The 21,579-nt window shown below is 61.2% G+C and overlaps 3 protein-coding genes and 1 long non-coding RNA gene across 8 annotated transcripts; 2 read left to right on the forward strand and 2 right to left on the reverse strand.

The window, feature by feature from the left end:
• Positions 1-1,890: 1,890 nt before the first annotated feature.
• Positions 1,891-7,929, reverse strand: BEST2 (bestrophin 2). 3 transcript variants are annotated; one of them, XM_089315914.1, is made up of 12 exons: positions 7,847-7,929; positions 7,375-7,480; positions 7,043-7,256; positions 6,268-6,430; positions 6,087-6,181; positions 4,909-5,142; positions 4,620-4,774; positions 4,244-4,321; positions 3,970-4,122; positions 3,779-3,859; positions 3,392-3,546; positions 1,891-3,132 (listed from the first exon to the last, which is right to left on the reverse strand). In XM_089315914.1, exons 4-12 carry the CDS (start codon positions 6,417-6,419, stop codon positions 2,679-2,681), a joined length of 1,557 nt encoding a protein of 518 aa, XP_089172040.1. In that variant the 5' UTR covers positions 6,420-6,430; positions 7,043-7,256; positions 7,375-7,480; positions 7,847-7,929; the 3' UTR covers positions 1,891-2,678. The 3 variants fall into 3 exon arrangements, with proteins under 3 accessions (XP_089172040.1, XP_069914947.1, XP_051693819.1); XM_070058846.2 differs by having other exon boundaries at positions 6,268-6,460; XM_051837859.3 differs by lacking the exon at positions 7,847-7,929 and adding an exon at positions 7,683-7,793 and having other exon boundaries at positions 6,268-6,460.
• LOC127488462 (uncharacterized) lies at positions 6,308-10,746 on the forward strand. The gene is made up of 2 exons (XR_011382855.2): positions 6,308-6,404; positions 10,199-10,746. It is a non-coding gene; the product is annotated as an uncharacterized LOC127488462 (long non-coding RNA).
• Positions 10,416-15,456, reverse strand: GET3 (guided entry of tail-anchored proteins factor 3, ATPase). The gene is made up of 7 exons (XM_051837861.3): positions 15,282-15,456; positions 14,147-14,294; positions 12,078-12,226; positions 11,783-11,933; positions 11,183-11,290; positions 10,866-11,063; positions 10,416-10,778 (listed from the first exon to the last, which is right to left on the reverse strand). Exons 1-7 carry the CDS (start codon positions 15,440-15,442, stop codon positions 10,647-10,649), a joined length of 1,047 nt encoding a protein of 348 aa, XP_051693821.1. The 5' UTR covers positions 15,443-15,456; the 3' UTR covers positions 10,416-10,646.
• Positions 15,457-16,826: 1,370 nt separating this feature from the next.
• On the forward strand, positions 16,827-19,757 carry TRIR (telomerase RNA component interacting RNase). Of its 3 annotated transcripts, XM_002724097.6 has the most exons (3): positions 16,831-17,271; positions 19,018-19,095; positions 19,321-19,757. In XM_002724097.6, exons 1-3 carry the CDS (start codon positions 16,924-16,926, stop codon positions 19,426-19,428), a joined length of 534 nt encoding a protein of 177 aa, XP_002724143.2. In that variant the 5' UTR covers positions 16,831-16,923; the 3' UTR covers positions 19,429-19,757. The 3 variants fall into 3 exon arrangements, with proteins under 3 accessions (XP_089172043.1, XP_089172042.1, XP_002724143.2); XM_089315917.1 differs by lacking the exon at positions 19,321-19,757 and having other exon boundaries at positions 16,827-17,248; positions 19,018-19,094; XM_089315916.1 differs by lacking the exon at positions 19,321-19,757 and having other exon boundaries at positions 16,827-17,271; positions 18,882-19,020.
• The last annotated feature ends 1,822 nt before the right edge of the window (positions 19,758-21,579 follow it).

Genomic DNA, 21,579 nt, shown 5'->3' on the forward strand with positions numbered 1-21,579 from the left:
GGTAGCCCCAGTGACAGGTGGGAATCGTGTGTGTGTGTGTGTGTGTGTTTAATTTGGTGAAGATTTATTTGGGGGGCCAGTGCCCTGGTTAGGCCGCCACCTGCAGGACTGGCATCCCACATGGGCACCAGTTCAAGTCCCGGCTGCTCCACTTCCTGTGGGGAGCTACTCGGACTAGACTGTTACTGGAATTAAGACTTATTCTATGCATCTGCTCTCCCACAATATGGCGCTGAGAAGGGAGTAACAACTTCTACGCAGCTGCCTCTCGCCAACTTGAGTGATGACCTGCAGGAGCTGATCCTGCTCCTGATTGGAGGAGAGCAGCGTACTCGGCGTGTGGGTAGCAGAGTTGGGATTGGTGGAAGAGGACTATAAAGGAGGAGAGAGACAACATGCACCAGGAACATCTATCTGAAGGAACACCTGTGCAGCCCCTGAGAGAGCCGGTCGGCGGTGTGCCGCTCCCCCGCGGAAGTGGGGAAAGTGGCAGGGGGAACTGCCCTTCCACGGAGGTGGAAGGGACGGTAGCCAACCCGGGAAGAACCAGCAGCAAACCCGGGAAGGGCCGAGCAGACAAAAGAACAGCGCAGGGTCCTGTGTTGCTCCTCCACGAAGAGGGGGAGCGACAACTTCCGATCCAGCTCTCTGCCATGGGAAAGCAGCGGGGAATGTTCCAAGTCCTTGGGCCCATGCACCTGCGTGGGAGACCCAGATGAAGCTCTTGCCTCCTGGCTTCAGCCTGACCCAGCTCCATCCACTGTGGCCATTTTGGGAGTGAACCAGTGGGTGGGAGCTGTCTCTCTTTGTCTCTCTGTCACTCCGCTTCTCAAAAAAAAAAAAAAATCTTTGGGCTGGCGCCGCGGCTCACTAGGCTAATCCTCCGCCTAGCGGCGCCGGCACACCGGGTTCTAGTCCCGGTTGGGGCGCCGGATTCTGTCCTGGTTGCCCCTCTTCCAGGCCAGCTCTCTGCTGTGGCCAGGGAGTGCAGTGGAGGATGGCCCAGGTGCTTGGGCCCTGCACCCCATGGGAGACCAGGAAAAGCACCTGGCTCCTGGCTCCTGCCATCGGATCAGCGTGGTGCGCCGGCTGCAGCGCGCCGGCCGCGCCGGCCATTGGAGGGTGAACCAACGGCAAAGGAAGACCTTTCTCTCTGTCTCTCTCTCTCACTGTCCACTCTGCCTGTCAAAAAAAAATCTTTAAAAAGTTTCCTTAAAAACTTATTTTATTCATCTGAAAGTGACAACAGTGGAAGGGAGCTGACCTGACTCAGGTGTTCCTCGGCGCCCTCTGGTGGCCCTTGTGGGAAGAACAGACCGGGTGGTGGTGGTTGGGGGAAGCTGGAATGGGAAGACCAGGACCCAGCTCACGAAGCTAGGTGAGCAGGTGCGGTGGCGGAGAATGGATGCTCTCTCGGCCAGGGCGGGGTGAGAAACGGCTGGATTCAGAGGTGCTAGGATTTGCTGCTGGGTTGATGGTGCAGGGAGGTGAGAGGCGTCAGTGACGGCCCCTCAGCAGCTGGAAGACAAAGATGGCAGGGCATGGAGGGGGCATATTGGAGGAGGTGCTCTGTCCCCAGTGCCTCAGACCTACCTGCACATGGGCGAGGCAGTTAGCAAGCCGGCAGGAGGGACTCCAGCAGTCACCAGCACATGATTAAATTAAGATTCATCTGCAGGCTGGCACTGTGGCGTAGTGGGTAAAGCCACCATTTGCGGTGCTGGCATCCCATATGGGCACCGGTTTGAGTCCTGGCTGCTCCACTTCTGATTCAGCTCCCAGCTCTGGCCACTGTGGTCATTTGGGGAGTGAGCAATTGGATTCTCTCTCTAACTCTACCTTTCAAATAAATATGTTTTAAAAAATATTTTTCTCAAAAAAAGAAACACCCACAAGAATTCCCAAATTTATTTTTAAAAAAGATTTATTTATTTGAAAGGCAGAGTTACAGAGAGGCAGAGGCAGAGAGAGAAAGAGGGAGAGAGGTCTTCCATCCGCTGGTTCACTCCCCAAATAGACACAATGGCTAGAGCTGGGCCAATCGAAAGCCATGATCCAGGAGCTCCATCTGGTTCCCCCACGCGGGTGCAGGGGCCCAAGCAATTGGGCCATCTTCCACTGCTTTCCCAGGCCACAGCAGAGAGCTGGATGGGAATTAGGGCAGCCGGGACTCGAACTGGTGCCCATGTGGGATGCCAGCACTGCGGGTGGCAGCTTTACCCACTATGCCACAGCGCCAGCCCTTTCCAAATCTTACTTTCTTAACGCTTGGGGGAAGTCACGCTAAGCACGTGTGAGTAAACACCGCTAAGAGTTTATTGAGTCCCTATTATCTAAACTATGCGTCCAAGAAGTCATTTCAGCCTCCAGGAATCAGACACATCTTCAAAGAAGAAGGCAGGACGCCCCCGTCCCCTCGCGCCACGTGTGTGTTGGGGGGAGGGGTGCTGTCAGGCCGCAGGGGTTGGGGTGTTGAGCTGGAGACTGAACAAGGGCTGCTCCAGGCTTGGAGGAACCCGTGCCCTCAGCACATCGCCAGACCCACGCAGGAAGCAGCCTCACCCAAAGTGAGCAGGTTCACCTGGCGCAGGCACACATCGCTTAACTCAGACCTGGAGAGCCGCCTGCAGGCAGCCTTTTTTTGGGGGAGGGGGATGGGGTCGGGGCCCGCGAGGACCTCAGGCCAGAGTCTCCTCCTCTTCGCCAATAGGGCTGGGCAGCCAGGGCGGCGCCAGTCCCCGGGGCCCGGGGATGACCACGGAGGTGAAGGGCTCAGCGGCGGCGGTGATGGCAGTGGTGGCGCCCGGTCCGGCTATGGGAGCAGGGGGTTCGGGACCCGCGGGGAGCTCGGGTTCCGGCTCACGCAGGCCCGGGTCGAGCAGCGGGTCCTCGCAGCTGCACTCGGGGCCCGCGCCGTCGGGGGCGTTGGCGCACGCGCAGCTGGCGGCCGTGGACGCCTCCGACACGCAGCTGTTCTTGCGGCGCAGCAGGGACAGGCGCCGGCCCAGCAGGCCGCCTGCGGCCATGCCCGCGCCCGCCGGCAGGAGGCGCTGCAGGAAGTCGCCATGCACCTCGCCCAGCGGACCGTCCACGCCGTCCTGTCGCTGGATCAGCATGTCCTCCTTGGCCAGCCTGCGGGACCCGCAGCGGGGGAGTAGGGGGGTCAGCGCCCCTCTCCTTGACCGACGCAGCGGGGCCTTCCCTGGCTCCGCCCATCCTCTTAAATCTCCCTTCCCCCTTTCTCCCACCAAGAGCCTGGCCTCATCCTTCCCAGGCCTGGACCCTGCCCCCTTCGCAGTCCCCAATAAACTCTTCAACGCGACTTGCCCCGCAGAGCCCTAAGCCCCGCCCCTCCGCCAGGTGGGCCCGCCCACCCCCGCGCCTGGCTCACGCGATGTCGAAGGTGGAGCCCTGGAAAGAGGGCTGTTGAAGGAGAAAAGCGGTGGCCGCCGTGTAGGGAGCGCGCGCCTCCGCCGAGTCCCAGTACAGGTCCTTCTCCAGCACGGCCAGGTCATCGTACATCTCGTCCACCGCCAGCATGGACACCTGCGAGGGGTGTGGGGGAGGCGGACACGCTGGGGCGGGGTGTGTGTGTGTGTGTGTGTGTGTGCGCGCGCGTGTCTGTCCACGCCTTCAGGGGTGAGTGACAGCGAGCAGGAGGGGTTGGGACGAGGCCCCACCCCGCCCCGCCCCTGCCTCGGGGTGGGAGTAGGGGGATCCGAGCCAAGGATCCATTTGGGAGCTGCGGTGTGGGGGGAGGGGAAGCAGGGACTCTTACCTGAAAGTTTCGGTCGATCAGAAAGTTTGTCTCAAAGTCATCATCGTCCTCCCCGAAAGGGTTGATGAGCTGCTCGGCGACCTGGGCGGGGGGGGGGGGGGGGGAGGCAGGCAGGTGGAACCGAGAGCCCCCACCTGCCGCCTGCCTCTCCCGCCCACCAAGCCCTCCTCAGGTAGAGTCCAAGCCCCCACCTTGAGCCAGCCCGCGTAGAAGAAGAACTGCAGGAGAGTGAAGATGGGCACATACAGGTCCAGGTTGTGGTCTTTGTAGCCACGGGTTGGGTCCAAGAACTGCCGGCCCACGACACAAGCCAGGAAGTAGCTGTACACCGCGATGGTCACCACCTGGTGGCCGGAGGTGGGGACAGTGGAGGAGGGGCAGGAGTGGAGGTGGGTGGGTGGTGGTTGTTAGAGAAGCGGAGGGCCAGGATGGGGAGTCACCAGGATGGGTCACCGTGGGGCTTACCTGGGTGTAGACGAGGGGAACACTAATCCAGTCATAGTGGAAGAGCATCCCGCACTTGCCCCGAAATGCATTCAGTTCCTGGGAGGGTGCAGGTAGAGGTGAGTGAAGCTACAGGTGTGGGTAGCTGGCATGCGGGTTGCAGAGTGTGCAGGTTTGGTGGTGGGTGTCACACCTGGCATGCGGGTATATCCTGCAGTTCGGGGCTGCCCCCTACTCCCCCCCCCAAACACACCCAGGGTGCTGGGAGACAGGTGTGCACCTGGGGGCTACCAGGTAAGGAGGTTTGGAATCTGTCTCACTGCAGGCCATGGTGACTTCCGTTTGCCCCAGGGGCTGTTCTAAGAGAAGGACGCCCCCCTCCCCGCAGCGGTCCCACCTCCAGGAGGAGCTTGAGAGCGCTGTTGTCCCGAATGCGACCCTCCCGCCGAGCCTGCGCGGCCAGGTTGGAGAACCACACGCAGGGGACCCAGTACTTGTTGTAGGACGAATTCAGGTTCTCGAATTTCTTGCGCTCCTCGCGGGTCATAAACCCTTGGTGGTGGGGGGGAAAGACGGGGGTTGAGGATAGGTGCGGGGTCAGAGGTCCCTCGCCCCGCCCTCCGGCCCTCGGGGTCCGCCCCTGCCCTGCCTCCCAGGAGGTGTGTGTTGGGGGGAGGGGTCCTCACCTGCCTCCACCACGTGGTCCATGGTGGGAAAGCGCTTGAAGACCGCGGTGCTGACGGAACGCAGGATCAGCACCGCTGAGAGCCCCGCGTAGCGCATGAGCGTGCGCCGGTAGAGGCGGCCCCGGTCATCTGGCCCCTGCACCGTGCCCACCACCACGCACATGAGCGCATCGGGCAGCGGCATGCACAGGTATTGGTTCCACCAGCGATGCACCACCAGCGTCACGTAGAAGCCTGCAGGGGTCAGGAGGGAGAGGGGAGGTGCTCAGCGTGGTGGTGGTGGTGGGGATGGGGGGAACACCAGGGCCAGGAGTTCTTGGCCAGAGCTGGACAATGTAGGATTTGCATCAGGGATGCCCAAAGCAGGATAGTTTTGATTATGGGGGTCCCCCTGGGCTGGGGATCTTTGGGGGTTCAACCCTGACGATGGAGAAGACCAGAGCACGCTGGGTCACCTTGGCTGTCACCTGGGTGGGGCAGGGTTCCCAGTGTGGAGGTGGAGGCACAGAGTCCATGTTAGTGGGGGACATGGGCCAGTTGTCACCCTGGGTCACCTGGCTGGGAGCAGGGAGACTGGAAACATGGTAGGGGGAGTGAGGGCTGGTTTTGTGGAGTTGCACCCCTGGGGACATCTGGGCAGGTTGTCACAGTTGCCACCCTGGACATCTGAGCTAGGGCTCTGGCATAGGGTCTGTATCAGGGATGCATTCTGGTGGTGGTGAGAGGGAGCCTGGGGTCACACGAGGTCACTTGACACCAGGGGCTAGGGACTTGTCAGAGAAATGTCCCCCACAAGGGTGGGCATTGGGGCACAGTGCTTGGGACACCCCCAAGCCCCCACATCGGAGCCCCAGTCCCCATTTCTCTGTTTCTCAGTCGACTCCCTGCTAAAAGCACCTGTTGGGGAGGCAGCAGGTGATAGCCCAAGTACATTGGTCCCTGCCACCCGCGTATGGTTCACCTCCTCTCTCTATGCTTTTCAAATAAATAAGTCTTTTTAAAATCCTCCAGGAAGGCGGAGTTTTATGGGGTCCCTGGGGTGGGGGTGCCCTGGATCCAGAAAATGGGGGAGCTGTAGGGTTTTGGGTTAGAAGGACAGGTCCCCGAGAGAGGCAGACTGATAAGGGGCTGGGGTGGGAGCGGGGTTGGAGGGGTGGGGCTCCAGGACACAACCGCACCCAGCACGAAGGAGACGGGGATGAGGCTGGCGTACTGGTCGCAGTAAATAACGAGCTTCTCGAAGTAGAGTTTCTGGTCTTCGGTCAGCAGAAAACTGCGAGGGAGGGGCGGCGGTCAGGGTCCAGACTTTCTTCCCCGCCCACGGCCCACCGCGCCCGGCCCGCACTCCCCCCACCTCACCGGTAGGCGGCGCTCAGCGCCATGTACAGCCCGAGGAAGCAGAGCAGCTCCCGCCACAGGAGTTTGTAGATGCTTCCCCGCCACAGCAGCAGGAGCTTCCAGAAGCCCCCGAAGCGGGCGTTGGCCACTCGGGCGGTGTAAGTCACGGTCATCGCGCACCTGGCTGGTGGGAGGGACGGGGCTGGACCCGGGCCTGAGGTGGGGGTGGGGGTGCTGAGAGAGGTTCGGGCGCCCACAGCTCCTGGTTGGCACCCACCCTTCCCTAGGGACCTGGCTGACCCCACCCTCACCCCTCCGCAAGCCTTGGCTCGCCCACCGCGCCGCCGTCCAGACATTTGGGTCCACGCGGTTAGCTCCTGAGTTGTCCCATCAGGCTCAGGGGCAGGGCTGGGGCAGCCTCTCCCGCACCGTACCGCGCCCTGAGCCTGGGGTGCCTCGGTTTTGTGGTTCTCATAGCTTCTGTTCCCCTACCTTATCCTCCACTCCTGTCCCCTGCTGTCGGCTTCTACAGCTCCCATTCCCCCAGACCCCTGGCACGCCCTCCGAAAAACCCTTCGAATCCGCACTGGCTCTTCCAGCAGGTGCACCTCCCGCTTAAGCGCCCTGGCTCTGCCCGCTTTCTCCTGCGGAGGCTTCCTCGCCCTCTCCCTCCTGCCTCCCTAAAGCCCTCCTCCACTCCCCACCGGGAGGAGGAGTCCCGCCTACAATCTCACCCACCGCCTCCACTTCCCCAGAGCCCCTGTCCCCCCGACCCCCAACTCTGGGCTCTTCTCACCTGTCAGCCGGATGGCGGGTGCAGGGACACGCGGGGACAGAGACCGAATGGGCAGGTGGCTTCAGCATTGGGTGGGGCCTTGGGACGCCAGAACTCCAGGCGGGAGAGGGCTGGGGAGTGGGCGTGGGCAGCCCCTCCCTGGCCCACCCCCTCCCCCGGGGCAGCGCTGGAGCCTCAGCACGCTGTGTTTGGAGAAGCCTGGCCGGTTTGTCACCTGGGGCAGGAGGAAAAATCTGTTTTTCATCGCTTCTCCCCAGCCCTCTCTCCCAGTCACTCACGGGCCATTCAAAGGAGCTGGGACCTAGAGCTGCAGGGGAGGGAGGGGCAGGGACCTTCTCCTGGTCCAGTCCTGCAGAGCTCAGTGAGGCTGGGTTAATCCACAGGACGGGTGCTTGGAGCCACACGCCTTGTCCGTCACCCAGATGCACACAGAAGCACCTGTCCGAGACCCATACACAAACCATCAGGCTTCCCTCTCACACCAGTGTTACAATCACACACAAGGCACACCTGGCAGTGAGACCCGAACCTGCAAGCATGCACACAGCATGCCGGGAGGGAAACAAGCAAGAAACTCCCCCCACCCTCCCACACCCACCGACATTCCCCTCAAGGTCAAACCACACTCAAGGTCACACACCCAGCTAAGCGCAGGTCCCACGGGACTTTGGTTCCCTTCTCCCCAGCATGAAGACACAGCCATGATCTCACACACCGGATGTAGCCACACCTCCGCTGTACACGGAGGCACGCAGCCTCCCCCCCTTTCCAGAGGGGGGTGTCGAAGATGGACCCCAGATTTACCTATTTTGCAACTCATTCTCACAGAACAGCACCTTCCTTTCTCGACAACTCCAGCAAGCACTGAGCCCTGGTAACGTTTTGCCCCCTGGTCCCCACTTGAACATGACCCTGGGGCACACCCACCTACTCCAACCCAAGCTCCCTGGCTGCAGCAGGCACACACACACACTTGAGTCTCAGATACCATTGCCGGGGACACATTACCTTGGGGACATAAATCCTTGTGCCTACGTTTGGCCTCAATACAGGACAGCCGTGCCCTTTTTTGCAAACATAGCTCTAGAAAGGGGGGGTATCCCCAGCTCGGTACAAACAGCACCGCCCCCCCCAGCTCTGTTCTCCAACCTCAAGGACATCAGTGTGCAAATGGGTGCGGGAAGGGTGGAGGCCCATAGGGAGGGGCGCCTTGGGGTGTCCGTGGTGAGCCCCATGTGCCCACCCTGTGCGCTCCTTACACAGCCAGGGACTCGAGGACTTCGTGTTCCCAGACTGACAGCTGTCTGCCCCACCCCAGCATAATTACAAGCCAGCTTGGGCCGGTCACCCTCAGACCCGCACCTCCGCTGTCCAGCTGCTGGACAGCTCGTAAACTGGGGTATGGGGGACAGCTGGGGTGGCGCTGACGGCGGCTGCGGGGCCCCAGGGAGGAGCGGGGCTTGGTCCCCACCTGCTAGTAGGACATGTCCTTGGATGCTCTGGTGGGGGCAGCCCATCCCCCAGTCACCCTCCTCCCTGGGCTCGCACTGGTTCCCACCCACATTGAGAGCGTCCTGACCCCTGGTCCGGGAAAGGTTGCTGGGACCTGTGTTCTGGTGCCTGAGTTTAACAGCAAATGATAACAAACGGCTCCTTAGCAGGTGAGAGCAGGTGGTTGTAACATCACATTTCTCTTCCCTTGGAACTCTTTCGAAAAACAAATCTCTTCCGGGAAACTGAGCAGGATGCGGCTTGTTGTGTGGTTGGGATTTGATCAAACCCGGGCGGCGGCGTGGCTGGGAGCCTGGGGTCTCTGCCTCCCGGTGTTTGTCTTAGCTGCGCCACGCCGCCCCAAGGTGTCCACACCCACAGCAGCACAGCCTGTGGGGTCCACCTCTGATGCGGGGTTCGGGGGGTACCTAGACCTGTGCTCTCGGTGCTCCCTGAACTCGGCTGAACCCTCTTCTACCCCCTTGCTGCCTCATCCCCCACCCTGGCTCTGGCTTGGAACCCGCAGATCGTGCCCTGTCCCCAAGTTTCTCTCTCCTCTCTTGGTCAGTGGCAGAGGGAGGAGGGGAGGGCAGATGCCGAGAGGGGCCCATTAGGTGCCTTTGGGGCCACGGTGGCTCTGAGAGTGGCCATGCTCAGCGACAGAAGTTCAAAGGGCACGAGACTTGTGCTCCAGCCCACAGTGGCAGTCGGCCCTGGAGGCAGGACAGGTCAGGGGAGTCTTCTGGCTTCCTCTCTCCTCTGTCCCCCCTAACCAGCCCCCTTGCTGCGGCCCTTATCCTGGAAGGGGCTGGTGTCCTCTTGGGCAGGCAGGAATTGGGGGGAAAGGGGTGGAGACAGTTAATCCCATCTGGCCCGCCCAGCCTCTGCCCAGGGTGCCCGCTAATTCCCAAATCAAACAGCAGGCAATGCTGGGCCCACTGCCGGCCTAATCCGCTCCCCACCAGCCTGGGGCTGGCCAAGGGGCCTCTTGATTCCCACGCTCCGAGCCCCCCACCCCCCCCACCTCGGGGAAGTGGGCAGCTGCCCTTGTCTTCAATTCCAGGCTTCAGGATCCCAGCCAGGACACCTCCCCTTCTACAATCACTACCCAGCCACTCTCCTTCAAATGTGCAATGACGATAAACCAGCATCTCTGTTGGGTGTCTGTGGTGAATGTACCCATTTAGAACTAATGCTTTTGTGCAGTGCGCGACCTGTGCAACCCTACATGAAGGTGACGACTCCCCCCAAACTCCCTGTATCAGCTAACACGGTGGGGGTGGGCATTTGGCACAGTTAAGATCCCACATTAGAGTGCCGAGGGTTCCAGTCCCCATTCTGCTTCTGATGCAGCTCCCTGCTGATGCGCTCTCCGGGAGGCAGCAGGCGATGGCTCATGTCCTTGGGTCCCTGCCACCCACATGGGAGACCTGGATGGGCTTCCAAGGCTTCTGGCTTTCAGCCTGGCCCACTCCTGGCTGCTGTGGGCATTTGGGGGGAGTGAACCAGCACAGATGGAAGACCTCTTTCTATTGCTCTGCCTTTCAAATTGATTAAATAAATAGGGGCCTACGCGGTGGCGCAGTGGGTTAACGCCCTAGCCTGAAGTGCCGGCATCCCATATGGGCGCCAGTTCGAGACCTGGCTGCTTCACTTCCCATCCAGCTCTCTGCTAAGGCCTGAGAAAGCAGTAGAGGATGGCCCGGCTCCTTAGGCCCCTGCACCCACGTGGGAGTAAGAAGCTCCTGGCTCCGGATCAGCCGTTGCAGCCATCTGGGAAGTGAACTATCGGATGGAAGACTCCTCTCTCTCTGTGTAACTCTTTCAAATAAATAAATAATTCTTTAAAAAATAAATAAATAAAATAAAACTGACACCCACAGCAGTTTCGGATCATTTTATTGAGGGGCGGGAGGCGGGGAGGGGTGGGGGGCGAGTATAGCCTCCAGCCCCACCAGGGGGCACAGGACCCCTCCCGGCCTCCCGCCCCCCCCAACACATCGCTCCCCCTGCGCTGTGGGGGAGGGGTGGGCTTTGTGCAAACTGCCCCGGCAGCGGGCGGTGTCAAAATGGCAGCAGCTAGGGCTGGCAGGGGTGGGAGGGGTCGGGGGTGCTACTGGGCGCTGGGGGGCTTGTAGGGTTCCAGGAGCAGGGCAGAGAAGGTGTTGACCTTGTCGGCCCCCCGCACCTCGTGGGGTAGCAGCGGCAACTTCACGATGTGGAAGTCTTCGTACAGGTCCTCCATCTGCAAGCCGGGGCGGAGGTCAGAGGTCAGAGTGTGGGCGTCCTGGCGCGGCCCGGGCCGGGGTGGGGGCGGGGCCGGCGGGCGCACCTGGTCCAGGTACTTGGCCTGGATCTTGTGGCGGGCCTCGCACATTTTGCAGGGCTTCTCCGGGTCGGGGAAGACGAGTTGGTTGACGATGATGTTGTGCGTGTCGATCTTGCACTTGGCCAGCTCCTGGATCAACCGCTCCGTCTCGTACAGGGACAGGAACTCGGCGATGCACACGCAGATGAAGGTGGTCTGCTCCTGCTCGCCGGGGTGGGGGTGGGGGTGGGGGGCACCAGAGGATGACAGTAGCCGGGGGCGGGCTCCGAGCCTGGTCACCCGCCTCCACCTCCCTCCCACAGCCTCTGCCCGCGACTCACGGGGTCCTTGAACTGCTCGCTGACCGAGCGGATAACGGGCAGCGTCTCCTCCAGCTTGGAGGCCAGCTGGTCGGCATTCATGTCCCCCAGGCCCAGCATGTTGCACATCTGTGGGCGGTGCGTGGGGCATGAGAGGGTCCCCCGCGTCCGCTTACCTAGGGGGCGCTCCCTAAACCCCCCTGGGATGACTGATACCTCCCAGTGAGCTCAAACCCCAGCGCTCCCATTTCTGTGCCTGCTGTGGCCACCTGGAGCAAGTCCCCCCCACTCTATAGACGCGATGTCCCCGGGTGGGGAGCGCGCACACACTGTGGGGGGTTGTGCCGTGTGTGTGTGTGTGTGTGTGTGTGTGTGTGTGTGTGAGAAGTGTCGTGCTCAAGGGACAGGGGAGGAAGCTGACTGAGGTTAGAGAGGCTGCACAGGGAGCCAGCACGGCAGGTGGCCGGGGGCGGGGCCAACAAGCCCCGCCTCCCCACCTGTCCAACCAGGAAGAAGCAAGCGCTGACAGGCAGGCGGGGACGGTATGTGTACGGGAGATGGCTGCGCAGGTGTGGGGTCTGGAGAGCCCACTCCCACCCTCCCCAGCCCCTCCCCGCCTGCCTGCGAGATGAAGGGGCTGATCTGGTTTTTGATCTGCATGAGCCGGCCCAGCCCCCGCTCCACGATGGTCGGGAAGTTGAGGAGCCGCAGCGTGTGCCCCGTGGGCGCCGTGTCAAACACCACCACCGAGAAGTTCATGCCCTTCACCAGCCTGAGGGGGCGGGGCGGGGCGGTGAGGGGGTGTGCTGGAACCAGACCCGCCCACCCCCACCTCTGCCCACTCCCCCCACCTCCGCGGACTCCGCCCGCTCCCCCCACCTCCGCAGACCCCCGCCCGCTCCCCCTGCAGCCTGACCTCATGACCTCTGCGTAGCTCATGGCCTCATCGATGCCCGGGAAGGCGCTCATGGCCTCCTGCATCATTTTCTTGCCCATGCTCAGCATGTTGTCTTCCTCGAAGAACTCGTCCGGCAGCTCTGCCACCCCGAGGCTGGGGTCGATCTCCTGGGGGTGCAGGCGCAGCGATCGGGTCGGCCTCGGGGCCACCCTGACCTACGATCACTCTCCCTTGGGGCCCCAGCCTCACACCTGGCTCCTGGCTGGCCCCTGACCTCTCTCTCTCTTTTTTTTTTTAGGATTTATTTATTTATTGGAAAGGCAAATCCAGGGAGACAGACAGAGAACTTCCACTAAGCTGGTTCACTCCGAGAACACTGGGGCTGGACCAGGAGGAAGCCAGGAGCCTGGAGCTCCGTCGGGGTCTCCTACGTGGGTGCAGGGGCACCTGCTGCTTTCCCAGGCGCATGGGGGGGGGGCTGGGTCAGAAGCTGAGGTCACAGTCCCTACAAGCCCCCCACATGGGTGCTCCCCCCAGAACTACAGTCCTCCCGGGGGGGGGCCCACAGGCTGCTCCGTCCTGTTCAAAGCTGCGTCCTTGGGGCCCTGAACCAGCATGGGACATGCAGGGGGACCACAACGTGTATCTGGAATTCCCAGGGGAACAATGACACTTCCTGGGTCTCTGTTGTAGCCTTCCCTCCCACGCTGCCCTTCCTTGGTGACGTCACAGGTGTCCCATGTGAAACCCAGCCGCCCCCCCCCCCCAGCTCAGTGGCCTCAGGGGTCACTCCCATGCAGGAAGCCTGCCCCCACTCCAGCTGAGTCATTGCCTCTGACCCCCCTCCCCCACACCCCATTCTCGTCTCAGCCTTCTCTTCTTTGTAAAACCTGTTCATACCCAGCACCCCTCCTGGCTGTCACCTGCATGCAGTCCCCTCCTCCTGGCTCCTCCCCATCAGGAAACCAATGCATGCCAGGGGCCAGACAGTCCCCTCCTGGGGGCAGGCGTCAGGGTGCTGACTGCTTGGGACCCCAGCATCCTGGTATCGGGGTGCCTGGGACCAAGCTTTGGTTTGTCTGTTTCACAACCCAGCTCTCTGCTATGGCCTGGGAAAGCAGCGGAAGATGGCCCAAGTGCTTGGGCCCCAGCACCCACGTTGGGGGGAGACCTGGAAGAAGCTCCTGGCTTTGGATCAGCTCAGCTCTGGCTGTTGCAGCCATCTGGGGACTGAAGCAGCCGGGAGGAAGACCTCTCTGTCTCCATCTCTCTGTAATTCTGCCTCTCAAATAAGTTTTTCTTAAAAAAAAAAAAAAAAAAAAGAGAGAGAGAGCTGTTTTATTTCTGTCCCACCCTCATTACCTTTGAGAACACATCTCAACCATGCCTGACTGTCTCTCAGTAATCTGCCTCCACACACGTGCAGGCTGCTGCCATTGCTAACCAGGACACACTCCAGCTTTCTCTCTCTCCCCCAATCCAGTCTCCCCACAGCAGGCAGAGGAACTTTCTGAAACATGACTCTGGGCATCTGACGCTGCCCTGAAGATACCTAACAACTCTGCATCAGACCAGGGAGCCGGGGCTGGGAGCGTGGTGCAGCGGGTGGGACGCCCGCATCCCGGGCCACGGTGCCTGGGTTTGGGTCCCAGCTCCATTCCTGATTCCAGCTTCCTTGCCAACGTGCACCCTGGCACACAGCAGGTGACGGATGGGACAAGTATGTGGGTCCCTGCCGCTCATGTGGGAGACCCAGATAGAGTTCTGGGCCTGTGGGTTCAGTGTGGCTCACCAAACACGGCTGTTGGGGCCTTTTGGGGCAGGAGAGGGAATGAAGCAGTGGATGGAAAATCTTTCCTTCTTGGTCTCTCTGCCTTTCAGAGAAATAAAACAGCCAACCAGAACAACCAAAGCAAGGACAAGCTGCCTGCCGCAGCCTGCAAAGCCCGGCCCTCCCTGCCTCTGGGGAGATCCCAAGTTCTCTTGCTCCCCAAGCCCCACTCAACACTGGCCTCCTTCCTGTTCCCCCAAGGGTCCTCCCTTGCGCCCCGCCCCATGGTTAAGCTGAGGAAAAGGCGACCACTCACCATGGCAAAGAGGTTGTCATAGCCTTTGACCTTAGTAGGCACCTTGGAGAACTTCTGGTCGAAGGCGTCGGAGATGTTGTGGGCGGGGTCTGTGGAGATGATGAGCACGCTCTCCCGCCCCTTGGACAGCTGGACCGCCAGGCTGCAGCTAGGTAAGGAAAGGTGGTTGGATGGGGAGGAAGGGAGTTGACCTCTGCTCCCTCCCGGGGTCTGCAGGGGGGAAGCTGTGGGGTCCCAGGAGCAGGGACCCGCACTAAAAGGAGACTTGAGACGTTGGGGCTGGCGCTGTGGCGTAGCAGGTAAAGCTGTCACCTCCTGCAGCACATCCCATATGGGCACGGGTTCGAGCCCCAGCTGCTTCACTTCCCATCCGTTAGTTAGCTTGGGCCCCTGTACCCACACGGGAGACCCAGAAGGAGCTCCTAGCTTCTCATCAGTCCAGCTCTGGCCATTGTGGCCATCTGGGGAATAAACCAGTAGATGGAAGACCTCTCTTTTTCTCTCCCTTTCTCTATTAACTCTTTCAATAAATAAATATTTCAAAACAAACAACAACAATAAAAAGACACGTGTACAGGTCCCTGCAGGGCAGGGGTCTTAGGCTTCGCGTGCTGACTGCTCCAAGTCCAGCCTGGCGCCTGTTCCTTTGCTGGGCACCGGGTGGCACTGGTTCAGCTGCCCGGTCAGCAAGGTTTGCGTCTGTGCCCCCTCTGTCAACTCTAACTCATCTGCTGCTCCAGAGACCCCCTCCCCCCAGCAGTCTGATCATGCGCTTTCTCCTCCTCCTCCTCCCACTCCCACACTCAGCAGGGTTCGCTAGGCCAGGACAGCTAGCCCAGGTGTCCCTCAGCCTACCAGGCAAACCCGGGAACAGTCCCGCTGGTGGGGACCCCAAAGAGCTCCTTCCCCCATCCCCCTCGCTGCCCCGTGCGCCGGGCTCACGGGAGCCCCAGCAGGCATGGTTCAGCTCCGAGGGGTGCCAGGCCCACACTGGGGAGGCAGCTTCGGGAAGGGTAACTGAAGACCCCCCCACCCCCCTCGCCGGCCCCGCGTGGAAAGACCGGTGTCTCGGTCTCCCCTTCGCCCGGTGGTACATCCCACCCGCCTCCCCAGCTCCCCGCCGCGGCCTCGCTACCTGCAGGTCGTCTTGCCCACGCCGCCCTTGCCCCCGACGAAGATCCACTTAAGGCTGCGTTGCTCGATGATGTTGCTCAGCGTGGGCTCCAGCGGCTCCACATCAGGTGCATCCTCGAACTCCTCCGCCTCAACCCCCCACCCGGCCGCCCCCGCCGCCATCTTGGAACCGGCTCACGTGATCGGGCGGAGCGCACCATGCAGAACACCCACGGGGGGGAAATTCCCTATTACCGCTGCTTTGAGGTCAGAAGACTGAATTCATTTTCTCGTAGCTTGCCTCTAACGGTCTAATAGAAGGTATATTTTCACTCTCCTCCGCTTTCAGGGCTCATCTTGCAGACCTCTCATCTAAAATTTTCTACGGCTTCTCCCTGCCTAATGGAGATATTGGTACGGTCCAGACTACTCCCCTCCAGTGATTGGGCCCTAAGTCTTGCAGCCCTCCTCTCATTGGCGGCTTCTTTTCTGACTTCAACCAATCACTTTCACATCCCGGTAGCCGCCAGCCTCTCCTTAGCAACCAGCCAAACACCCCGTCCAAGCCCTTGCGGTGAAGTTAAATCCCCGGTCCGCCCTGGCCTCACTCCATAGGCTCTACGTCGCGTCCATCATTCCCTCCCTCTTCTGCAAATTGGGGGCAACCTCGTCTCAGGTCCGCCCCTTCTGTTATTCCATTGGCTGTGAGCCACCCGGCTCTTGCCGCAGACCAATCGTGGAGGAGCTGATGAAGGGACTGGAGACCGGTCTCAGTGCTGCGGGAAGAGGACTTCGGTTGTGGGTAGGGGTCCGCAGACCTTTGTCCAGTGCCGGCCTGAGCCGCCCCGTTCCCCACCGCCTTGCTGGGCAGGGAGGGACCATCTTGTAACTTTTGGTCGTAAAATCACTCTTAGTTCTTGAAAACCTTCTCCGGCTTGTTCCAGGGAGAAGACTCCCAATTCCGCGAATTCCCTGCTGGAAACTCTCTGCCCCGGGGATCCCAGGTTCCGGGCGTCCAGAACTTTCTTAAACTTAGAAGGCGGGGGACTGCAGCCTAGAAGCCTCCCCGCCCCTCACCCCTAGCTTCTACTGAGTACTCCAGCCCATTAAGTAACTTCCCCCCCCCCCAGACAAGAACCCCAGCTCCACGGAGCCAGCTGTTTCCCCCATATCCACATGTGAGCTTCATCCCAGAGCTAGGTACCCAACCCAGAGACACCAACCCAGAGACCCTGTAGACCTGGTCGGGGAGTGAAGTTCGGAGGCATCAGCTGGAACTCACAAGCCCCAACGGAGCCCTTCTCCTAGGAGATTATCCCTGGAGCTAGACAGGGATTCTACCCCTGGAAAGCAATTGCGGCCCTAGCCCCGAGCGAGAACCCCGATCCCGATAGCCAGCTCCATTTCCAGGGGAGCTTGCCGGTCAGAGCGACGCCGGCCCGGGCCCTTAGAAGAGGAAAACCCGCGGGGCGTGGCTCTCTTCACCACGCCCCTTTCTAGACACACCCCTGGCCGCCCCGCCCCCTGCCCCGCCCCCACTGCGGACGCTCTTAGGGCCAGACCGCTCTTCCCGGCATGCATTGCTTGGGACGAAGCGAGTCGGGCGCCAAGCGCGGGGCCGGAGCGGCCTTCCCGGAGTCCTTTGCGCGGCACCTGGCGACAAAATGGCTGCCCGAGGGAGACGGGCGGAGCCTCCAGGTCGGGAGGCGCCGGGCCCCGCGGGCGGCGGGGGCAGCGGGAGCCGATGGGCTGAGTCGGGGCCGGGGACGTCGTCCGAGAGCGGGGACGAGGAGGTGTCGGGCGCTGGTTCGAGCCCGGTGTCGGGCGGCGTGAACTTGTTCGCCAACGATGGCAGCTTCCTGGAGCTGTTCAAGCGGAAGATGGAGGAGGAGCAGCGGCAGCGGCAGGAGGAGCCGCCCCCGGGCCCGCCGCGACCCGACCAGCCGGCCGCCGCCGCCGCGGGCCCAGGGGATCCGAAGAGGAAGGGCGGCCCAGGCCCCACACTCAGCTTCGTAAGGAGCCGCGGGGGTGGGGGCGGGCGCCGGGGCCTCCTTTGGCAGGGGGAGTCGGGGCCCGAGAAGGGAGATCGGGATCCAGGGCCGCCCTGCGCCCCGATGAGGGGCCCCTGGGGTCCCCCCGCTGAGGATGTGGCGCTTGGATTCCTGACAAGAGGGGAACCGCGGTGGGGGGGGGCTGGGCGGGAGTCGGGACCCCTGGAGCTTCTCCGTGGGAAGCGGGAGCCGGGAATTGCACTGGGAGCAGCGCCCCGGGCTTGAGGCAGACCTGAGTCCCAGGATCCGTGTTCGGGTGGTAACCCGGCCTGTGGGCTCTGGACCACTCCCCGTTATGGAGAACGGGGTCGGGGCGTACATTGGAGCCCCGTGGAGTCTGAACTGTGTTCCTTAGATAAAGCCTCTTCCCGTGAGACTCTAGGAAAACGCCTGGACTGCCCAGCGTCCGTGTGTTGAGCACGGTCCCTTGTGCTGGGCCTGGAGCTGGCGGGGCTGCACCTTCTGATGGGGGGGGGGGGCGGGCTAGAAACCGGGGGCTTCTCAGCTGGAGATGCCGCCCCCTCCCGTAGCCATGTCTGGAGGCATTTTTTTAGGGGGGTGTCGGAGCTGGGGGTGGGGGATGCTGGTGACATCTTCGGATACAGGCCAGGGTTGCCGCTCTCGGGCTGCTTAAGAAGACGGCCTCCTGTCCCTACTCGGGCCAACAGCGGTCCCGCTCCGGAGGCCTCCACTCAGACCCAGGTCCAGGAACTCCGCACTGGCTAAGCGGGCCCCGGGCTAGATGCTGTCAGCTGGGAGCTTGCTCCATCTTGGCTGTTGAATTCCGAGTTCAACGGCCTCCCGGCTGGGGCTGTGTGAATTTTGGACAAGTGACCTGGCCTCTCCCGGCCTCATCTGTTAAACATGCTGAGTTTTTTTTTTTTTTTTTTTTTTTAACCGGGAGCACAGGCCCCCTCCCCCTGGTGGAGGAGTGCAGATGGGGTGGTTTGGCGTGTGCCAGGCTTTCCTGTAGCCCTGGGAGTGCTGGACAGAGGCTCACAGTCAGTGGGACACCCGGGTGACCCAGGAAGGGGTGACAGGCGTGGCTGAGGACCCTTCCGTTGAGAGGCAGTAGCACTTGTGCCTGGCTGTGGCATTTGTTTCCAAGTGGCACCGCGAGTGTACAGGGTGGGTTCTGCCGGGGGGGGTTAAGGTCCAGTGGTGTAGACTTACCCGACCCTGAATCAAGGCTGCAGTGTCTGTTGCCATCATGAGGCATTTCCCCTCTAAAACGCGGATGGGGTATAGCCTTCCACCCAGAGTGGCCACGGGAAAGGACACAAAACAGCGCCAGCTCTTGGGCGTATACAGTAAGCGCTCAATAAAAGCAGCTGCTGGCCACTTAGGTGCGTGATCCCTCATAGAGCAAGGAGTGGGTGGTGGTGGGGGGAAGCTTTCTTCCGCAGAGTGAGTGAGTGAGTGAGTGGGGACAGGGCCAGTGCCCACCGTGGTGGGTGCTTCCCCCTTGCTGCCCTGGGAGGGCAGCCCGGGCCCCCAGGACTGCCTGGGCACCGGCGGGGGGCCCAGGGCAGGCGCTAAGAGTCGCGTGTGCTCCTCTGATTGCTGCGCAGGTCGGCCGGCTGGCGGAGCTGGGCGCGGCGTCGGGACGGGCCACCGGGCCGGGCTAGGAAGGTGTAGTTCGCCTCAGCGCCGCCCAGGGCGGGCCCGGCTCCTTTAACCGTTGCAGTCTTCTGTCCCTTCACCCAGGTGGGCAAGCGCAGAGGCGGGAACAAACTAGCCCTCAAGACGGGAATAGTAGCCAAGAAGCAGAAGACGGAGGATGAGGTGAGTGGGAGGGTGGGTGTGGTCCTGGGGGGGTGGTGGAGGGCGTGTGTGGGGGGAGGCAAGGACGGGAAGGCGGGCTTTCCTTCCCTGAACCTCCCCATAGCTTAACCTCGAACCCAGGGCCATCAGGGTGACGCCGGGGCTGGGGTCAGCTGTCGCCGGAACAGTCCTGACCCTGGGTTCTTGGCCTCCCTGGCACCCCCCCTCCCTCCCCGACCCCCGCAGGTATTAACAAGTAAAGGTGACGCGTGGGCCAAGTACATGGCGGAAGTGAAAAAGTACAAAGCCCACCAGTGTGGCGATGACGATAAAACTCGGCCCCTGGTGAAATGACCCCCTCTCCCGTCTGCCCACGGCCTGGGACTGTGCGTTGTACATAACTATTTAATGCAGCGGCAGCAGCAGCGGCCTCCCCCGGGGACTTAACACGAGGAAACTGAGACACCTCCCGCAGCCGCGGCCGATTCTCCAGGACTTTTTTTTTTACCTTGAGCACTTGACTCCTGAGACTTCATAGAACAGTGGTTTACTGTCTCCTCTCCCCCACTCCTTGCTGTCCCTGGGTCTTCTTCTGTCTTCTCCTCCTCCTCCTCCTCCTCCTCCTCCTCGCCCTCCCCTTAGCCATCACTTCTGGGAAGTAAAGAACCTGATTTAGTGCCGGAGCCGTGTCCTTGGTTTGTCTTCTTCACTTTCTCTCCCAGATCTAAGCCCGAGGGGCGGAGGGGCAGAGGGGCCTAGGGGCCTAGGGTGGGGAAGGGTGGGCCCCGGTACAAGACCCAGCTCCTCATCCCCGGCTTGGGCCAAAGCTGTTAACTTTGTTGATTCAGCAGACACTTAGTGAGCATCTGCTGTATGCCAGGGTTGTTTGAACACCCTGGAGGCACAGAAAAAAAACCAGCAAGTGGGATCCTCCCTGCCTAAGCTGAGAGAGACAGACACAGGCAAGAGAACATGTTTTGAGTAGTGGCTGCTAACAAGTGTAGAGGCTGCTGCTTTCTTTTTCTTCTTCTTCTTCTTTTTTTTTTTTTTTTTTTTTGACAGGCAGAGTGGATAGTGAGAGAGAGAGACAGAGAGAAAGGTCTTCCTTTTGCCGTTGGTTCACCCTCCAATGGCCACCACGGCTGGCGCACTGCGGCCGGCGCACCGTGCTGATCCGAAGGCAGGAGCCAGGTGCTTCTCCTGGTCTCCCATGGGGTGCAGGGCCCAAGCACTTGGGCCATCCTCCACTGCCTTCCCAGGCCACAGCAGAGAGCTGGCCTGGAAGGGGGGCAACCGGGACTAGAAGCTGGTGTGCCGGCGCCGCAAGGCGGAGGATTAGCCTATTGAGCCGCAGCACCGGCCTGCTTTATTTTTCAAAGGTTTATTTGAAAGGCAGAGTTAGAGAGAGAGAGACAAAAAGGTCTTCCACTGATTCATTCCCCAAATGGCCGTGATGGCTGGGCCAGGCTAAAGCCAAGAGCCAGGAGCTTCTTCTGGGTTACCCACGGAGGTGCAGGAGTCCAAGCACTAGGACCATCTTCCACTGCTTTCCCAGGTGCATTAGCAGGGAGCTGGATCGGAAGTGGAACAGCTGGGACTCGAACTGGCAGAGAGATTGTCCATCCACTGGTTCATTCCTCCACTGGCTAGGCTAAAGCCAGGAACCCGAACTCCCATCTGGGCCATCCATGTGAGCAGCAGGGACGCGAGCCCTTGAGCTGGCCCCTACTGCCTCCCAGGCACAGTAGTTGGAAGCTGAATCCGAAGCTGAGCTGGGACTTACACCAGGAGCTGCTGTGCTGGCGGCCATTGTCTGCAGTAGCAGCATTCACTGCTCAGCCACAACAGCTGCCCCCAAGGTAGGGTCTTTGAGGGCAGCGAGGAGCGTGTCCCAGGTGGAAGGAACAGCTTGTGCAAAGGCAGGTCAGAGAGTGGCCCTCCTGGGATGCTTCAAGAAGACTTGGGTCCCCGGGGCAAAGAGCAGATGCAGTGTGGTCCTGGTGGGGCGCCCTTGTCCTCAGAGCCCAGCAGAGGCAGCGTTGGGAGGTTGGGGTGGAGCACCTGCTATGTGGGGATAAAGCAGCTACAGAGAGAAAAACATCCTTAGCCTTGCTGATCTGACCTTGGTGGTGGTGGGACCCGAGATGGAGGGTTGGGGAGACCAGAAACAGCACATCAGACGGCCATGCATTCTACAGGGGGGACCCAGAGGAGACCAGAGATGCCCCAGTGTAAGTTAAGCTGGTCCGGGACGCGTGGGAACGCCAGGCAGTGCAGGAACAGAATCGGGGCTCCGCGGAGTGTTCCAGGCAGAATGAACAGCCGGTGGGTGCAAAGACTGGGGTGGGGGGGTGGGGGGGATGGAAACCAGGCGCCTCGGCTTGTGAAAGAAACCGAGATCAGGCTGCAGAACTGGACACATCCTCCCTCCGTCTGTCCCTGTGTGCACACCTGCCTTTCCCATCCACTCCCGCGATCTCTCCCTCCTACTTGAGGGGACGCTGG

Source organism: Oryctolagus cuniculus, chromosome 16 (assembly GCF_051225735.1).
Source record: "Oryctolagus cuniculus isolate XC-2025 breed Fujian yellow rabbit chromosome 16, ASM5122573v1, whole genome shotgun sequence".
NCBI lineage: Eukaryota > Metazoa > Chordata > Mammalia > Lagomorpha > Leporidae > Oryctolagus > Oryctolagus cuniculus.

Coding starts and splice junctions, on each gene's coding strand:
- BEST2 (XM_089315914.1), bottom strand. CDS start 6,419: ATGACCGTGACTTACACCGCCCGAGTGGCCAACGCCCGCTTCGGGGGC. Junction 6,182..6,267: donor GCGCTGAGCGCCGCCTACCG/GTGAGGTGGGGG, acceptor CCTCCCTCGCAG/TTTTCTGCTGACCGAAGACC. Junction 3,860..3,969: donor TCTACGCGGGCTGGCTCAAG/GTGGGGGCTTGG, acceptor CCCCCCGCCCAG/GTCGCCGAGCAGCTCATCAA.
- GET3 (XM_051837861.3), bottom strand. CDS start 15,442: ATGGCGGCGGGGGCGGCCGGGTGGGGGGTTGAGGCGGAGGAGTTCGAG. Junction 11,291..11,782: donor TCAGCCCCTTCATCTCGCAG/GCAGGCGGGGAG, acceptor CACCGCCCACAG/ATGTGCAACATGCTGGGCCT. Junction 11,064..11,182: donor GCGAGCAGTTCAAGGACCCC/GTGAGTCGCGGG, acceptor CCCGGCGAGCAG/GAGCAGACCACCTTCATCTG.
- TRIR (XM_002724097.6), top strand. CDS start 16,924: ATGGCTGCCCGAGGGAGACGGGCGGAGCCTCCAGGTCGGGAGGCGCCG. Junction 17,272..19,017: donor CAGGCCCCACACTCAGCTTC/GTAAGGAGCCGC, acceptor CCCTTCACCCAG/GTGGGCAAGCGCAGAGGCGG. Junction 19,096..19,320: donor AGCAGAAGACGGAGGATGAG/GTGAGTGGGAGG, acceptor CGACCCCCGCAG/GTATTAACAAGTAAAGGTGA.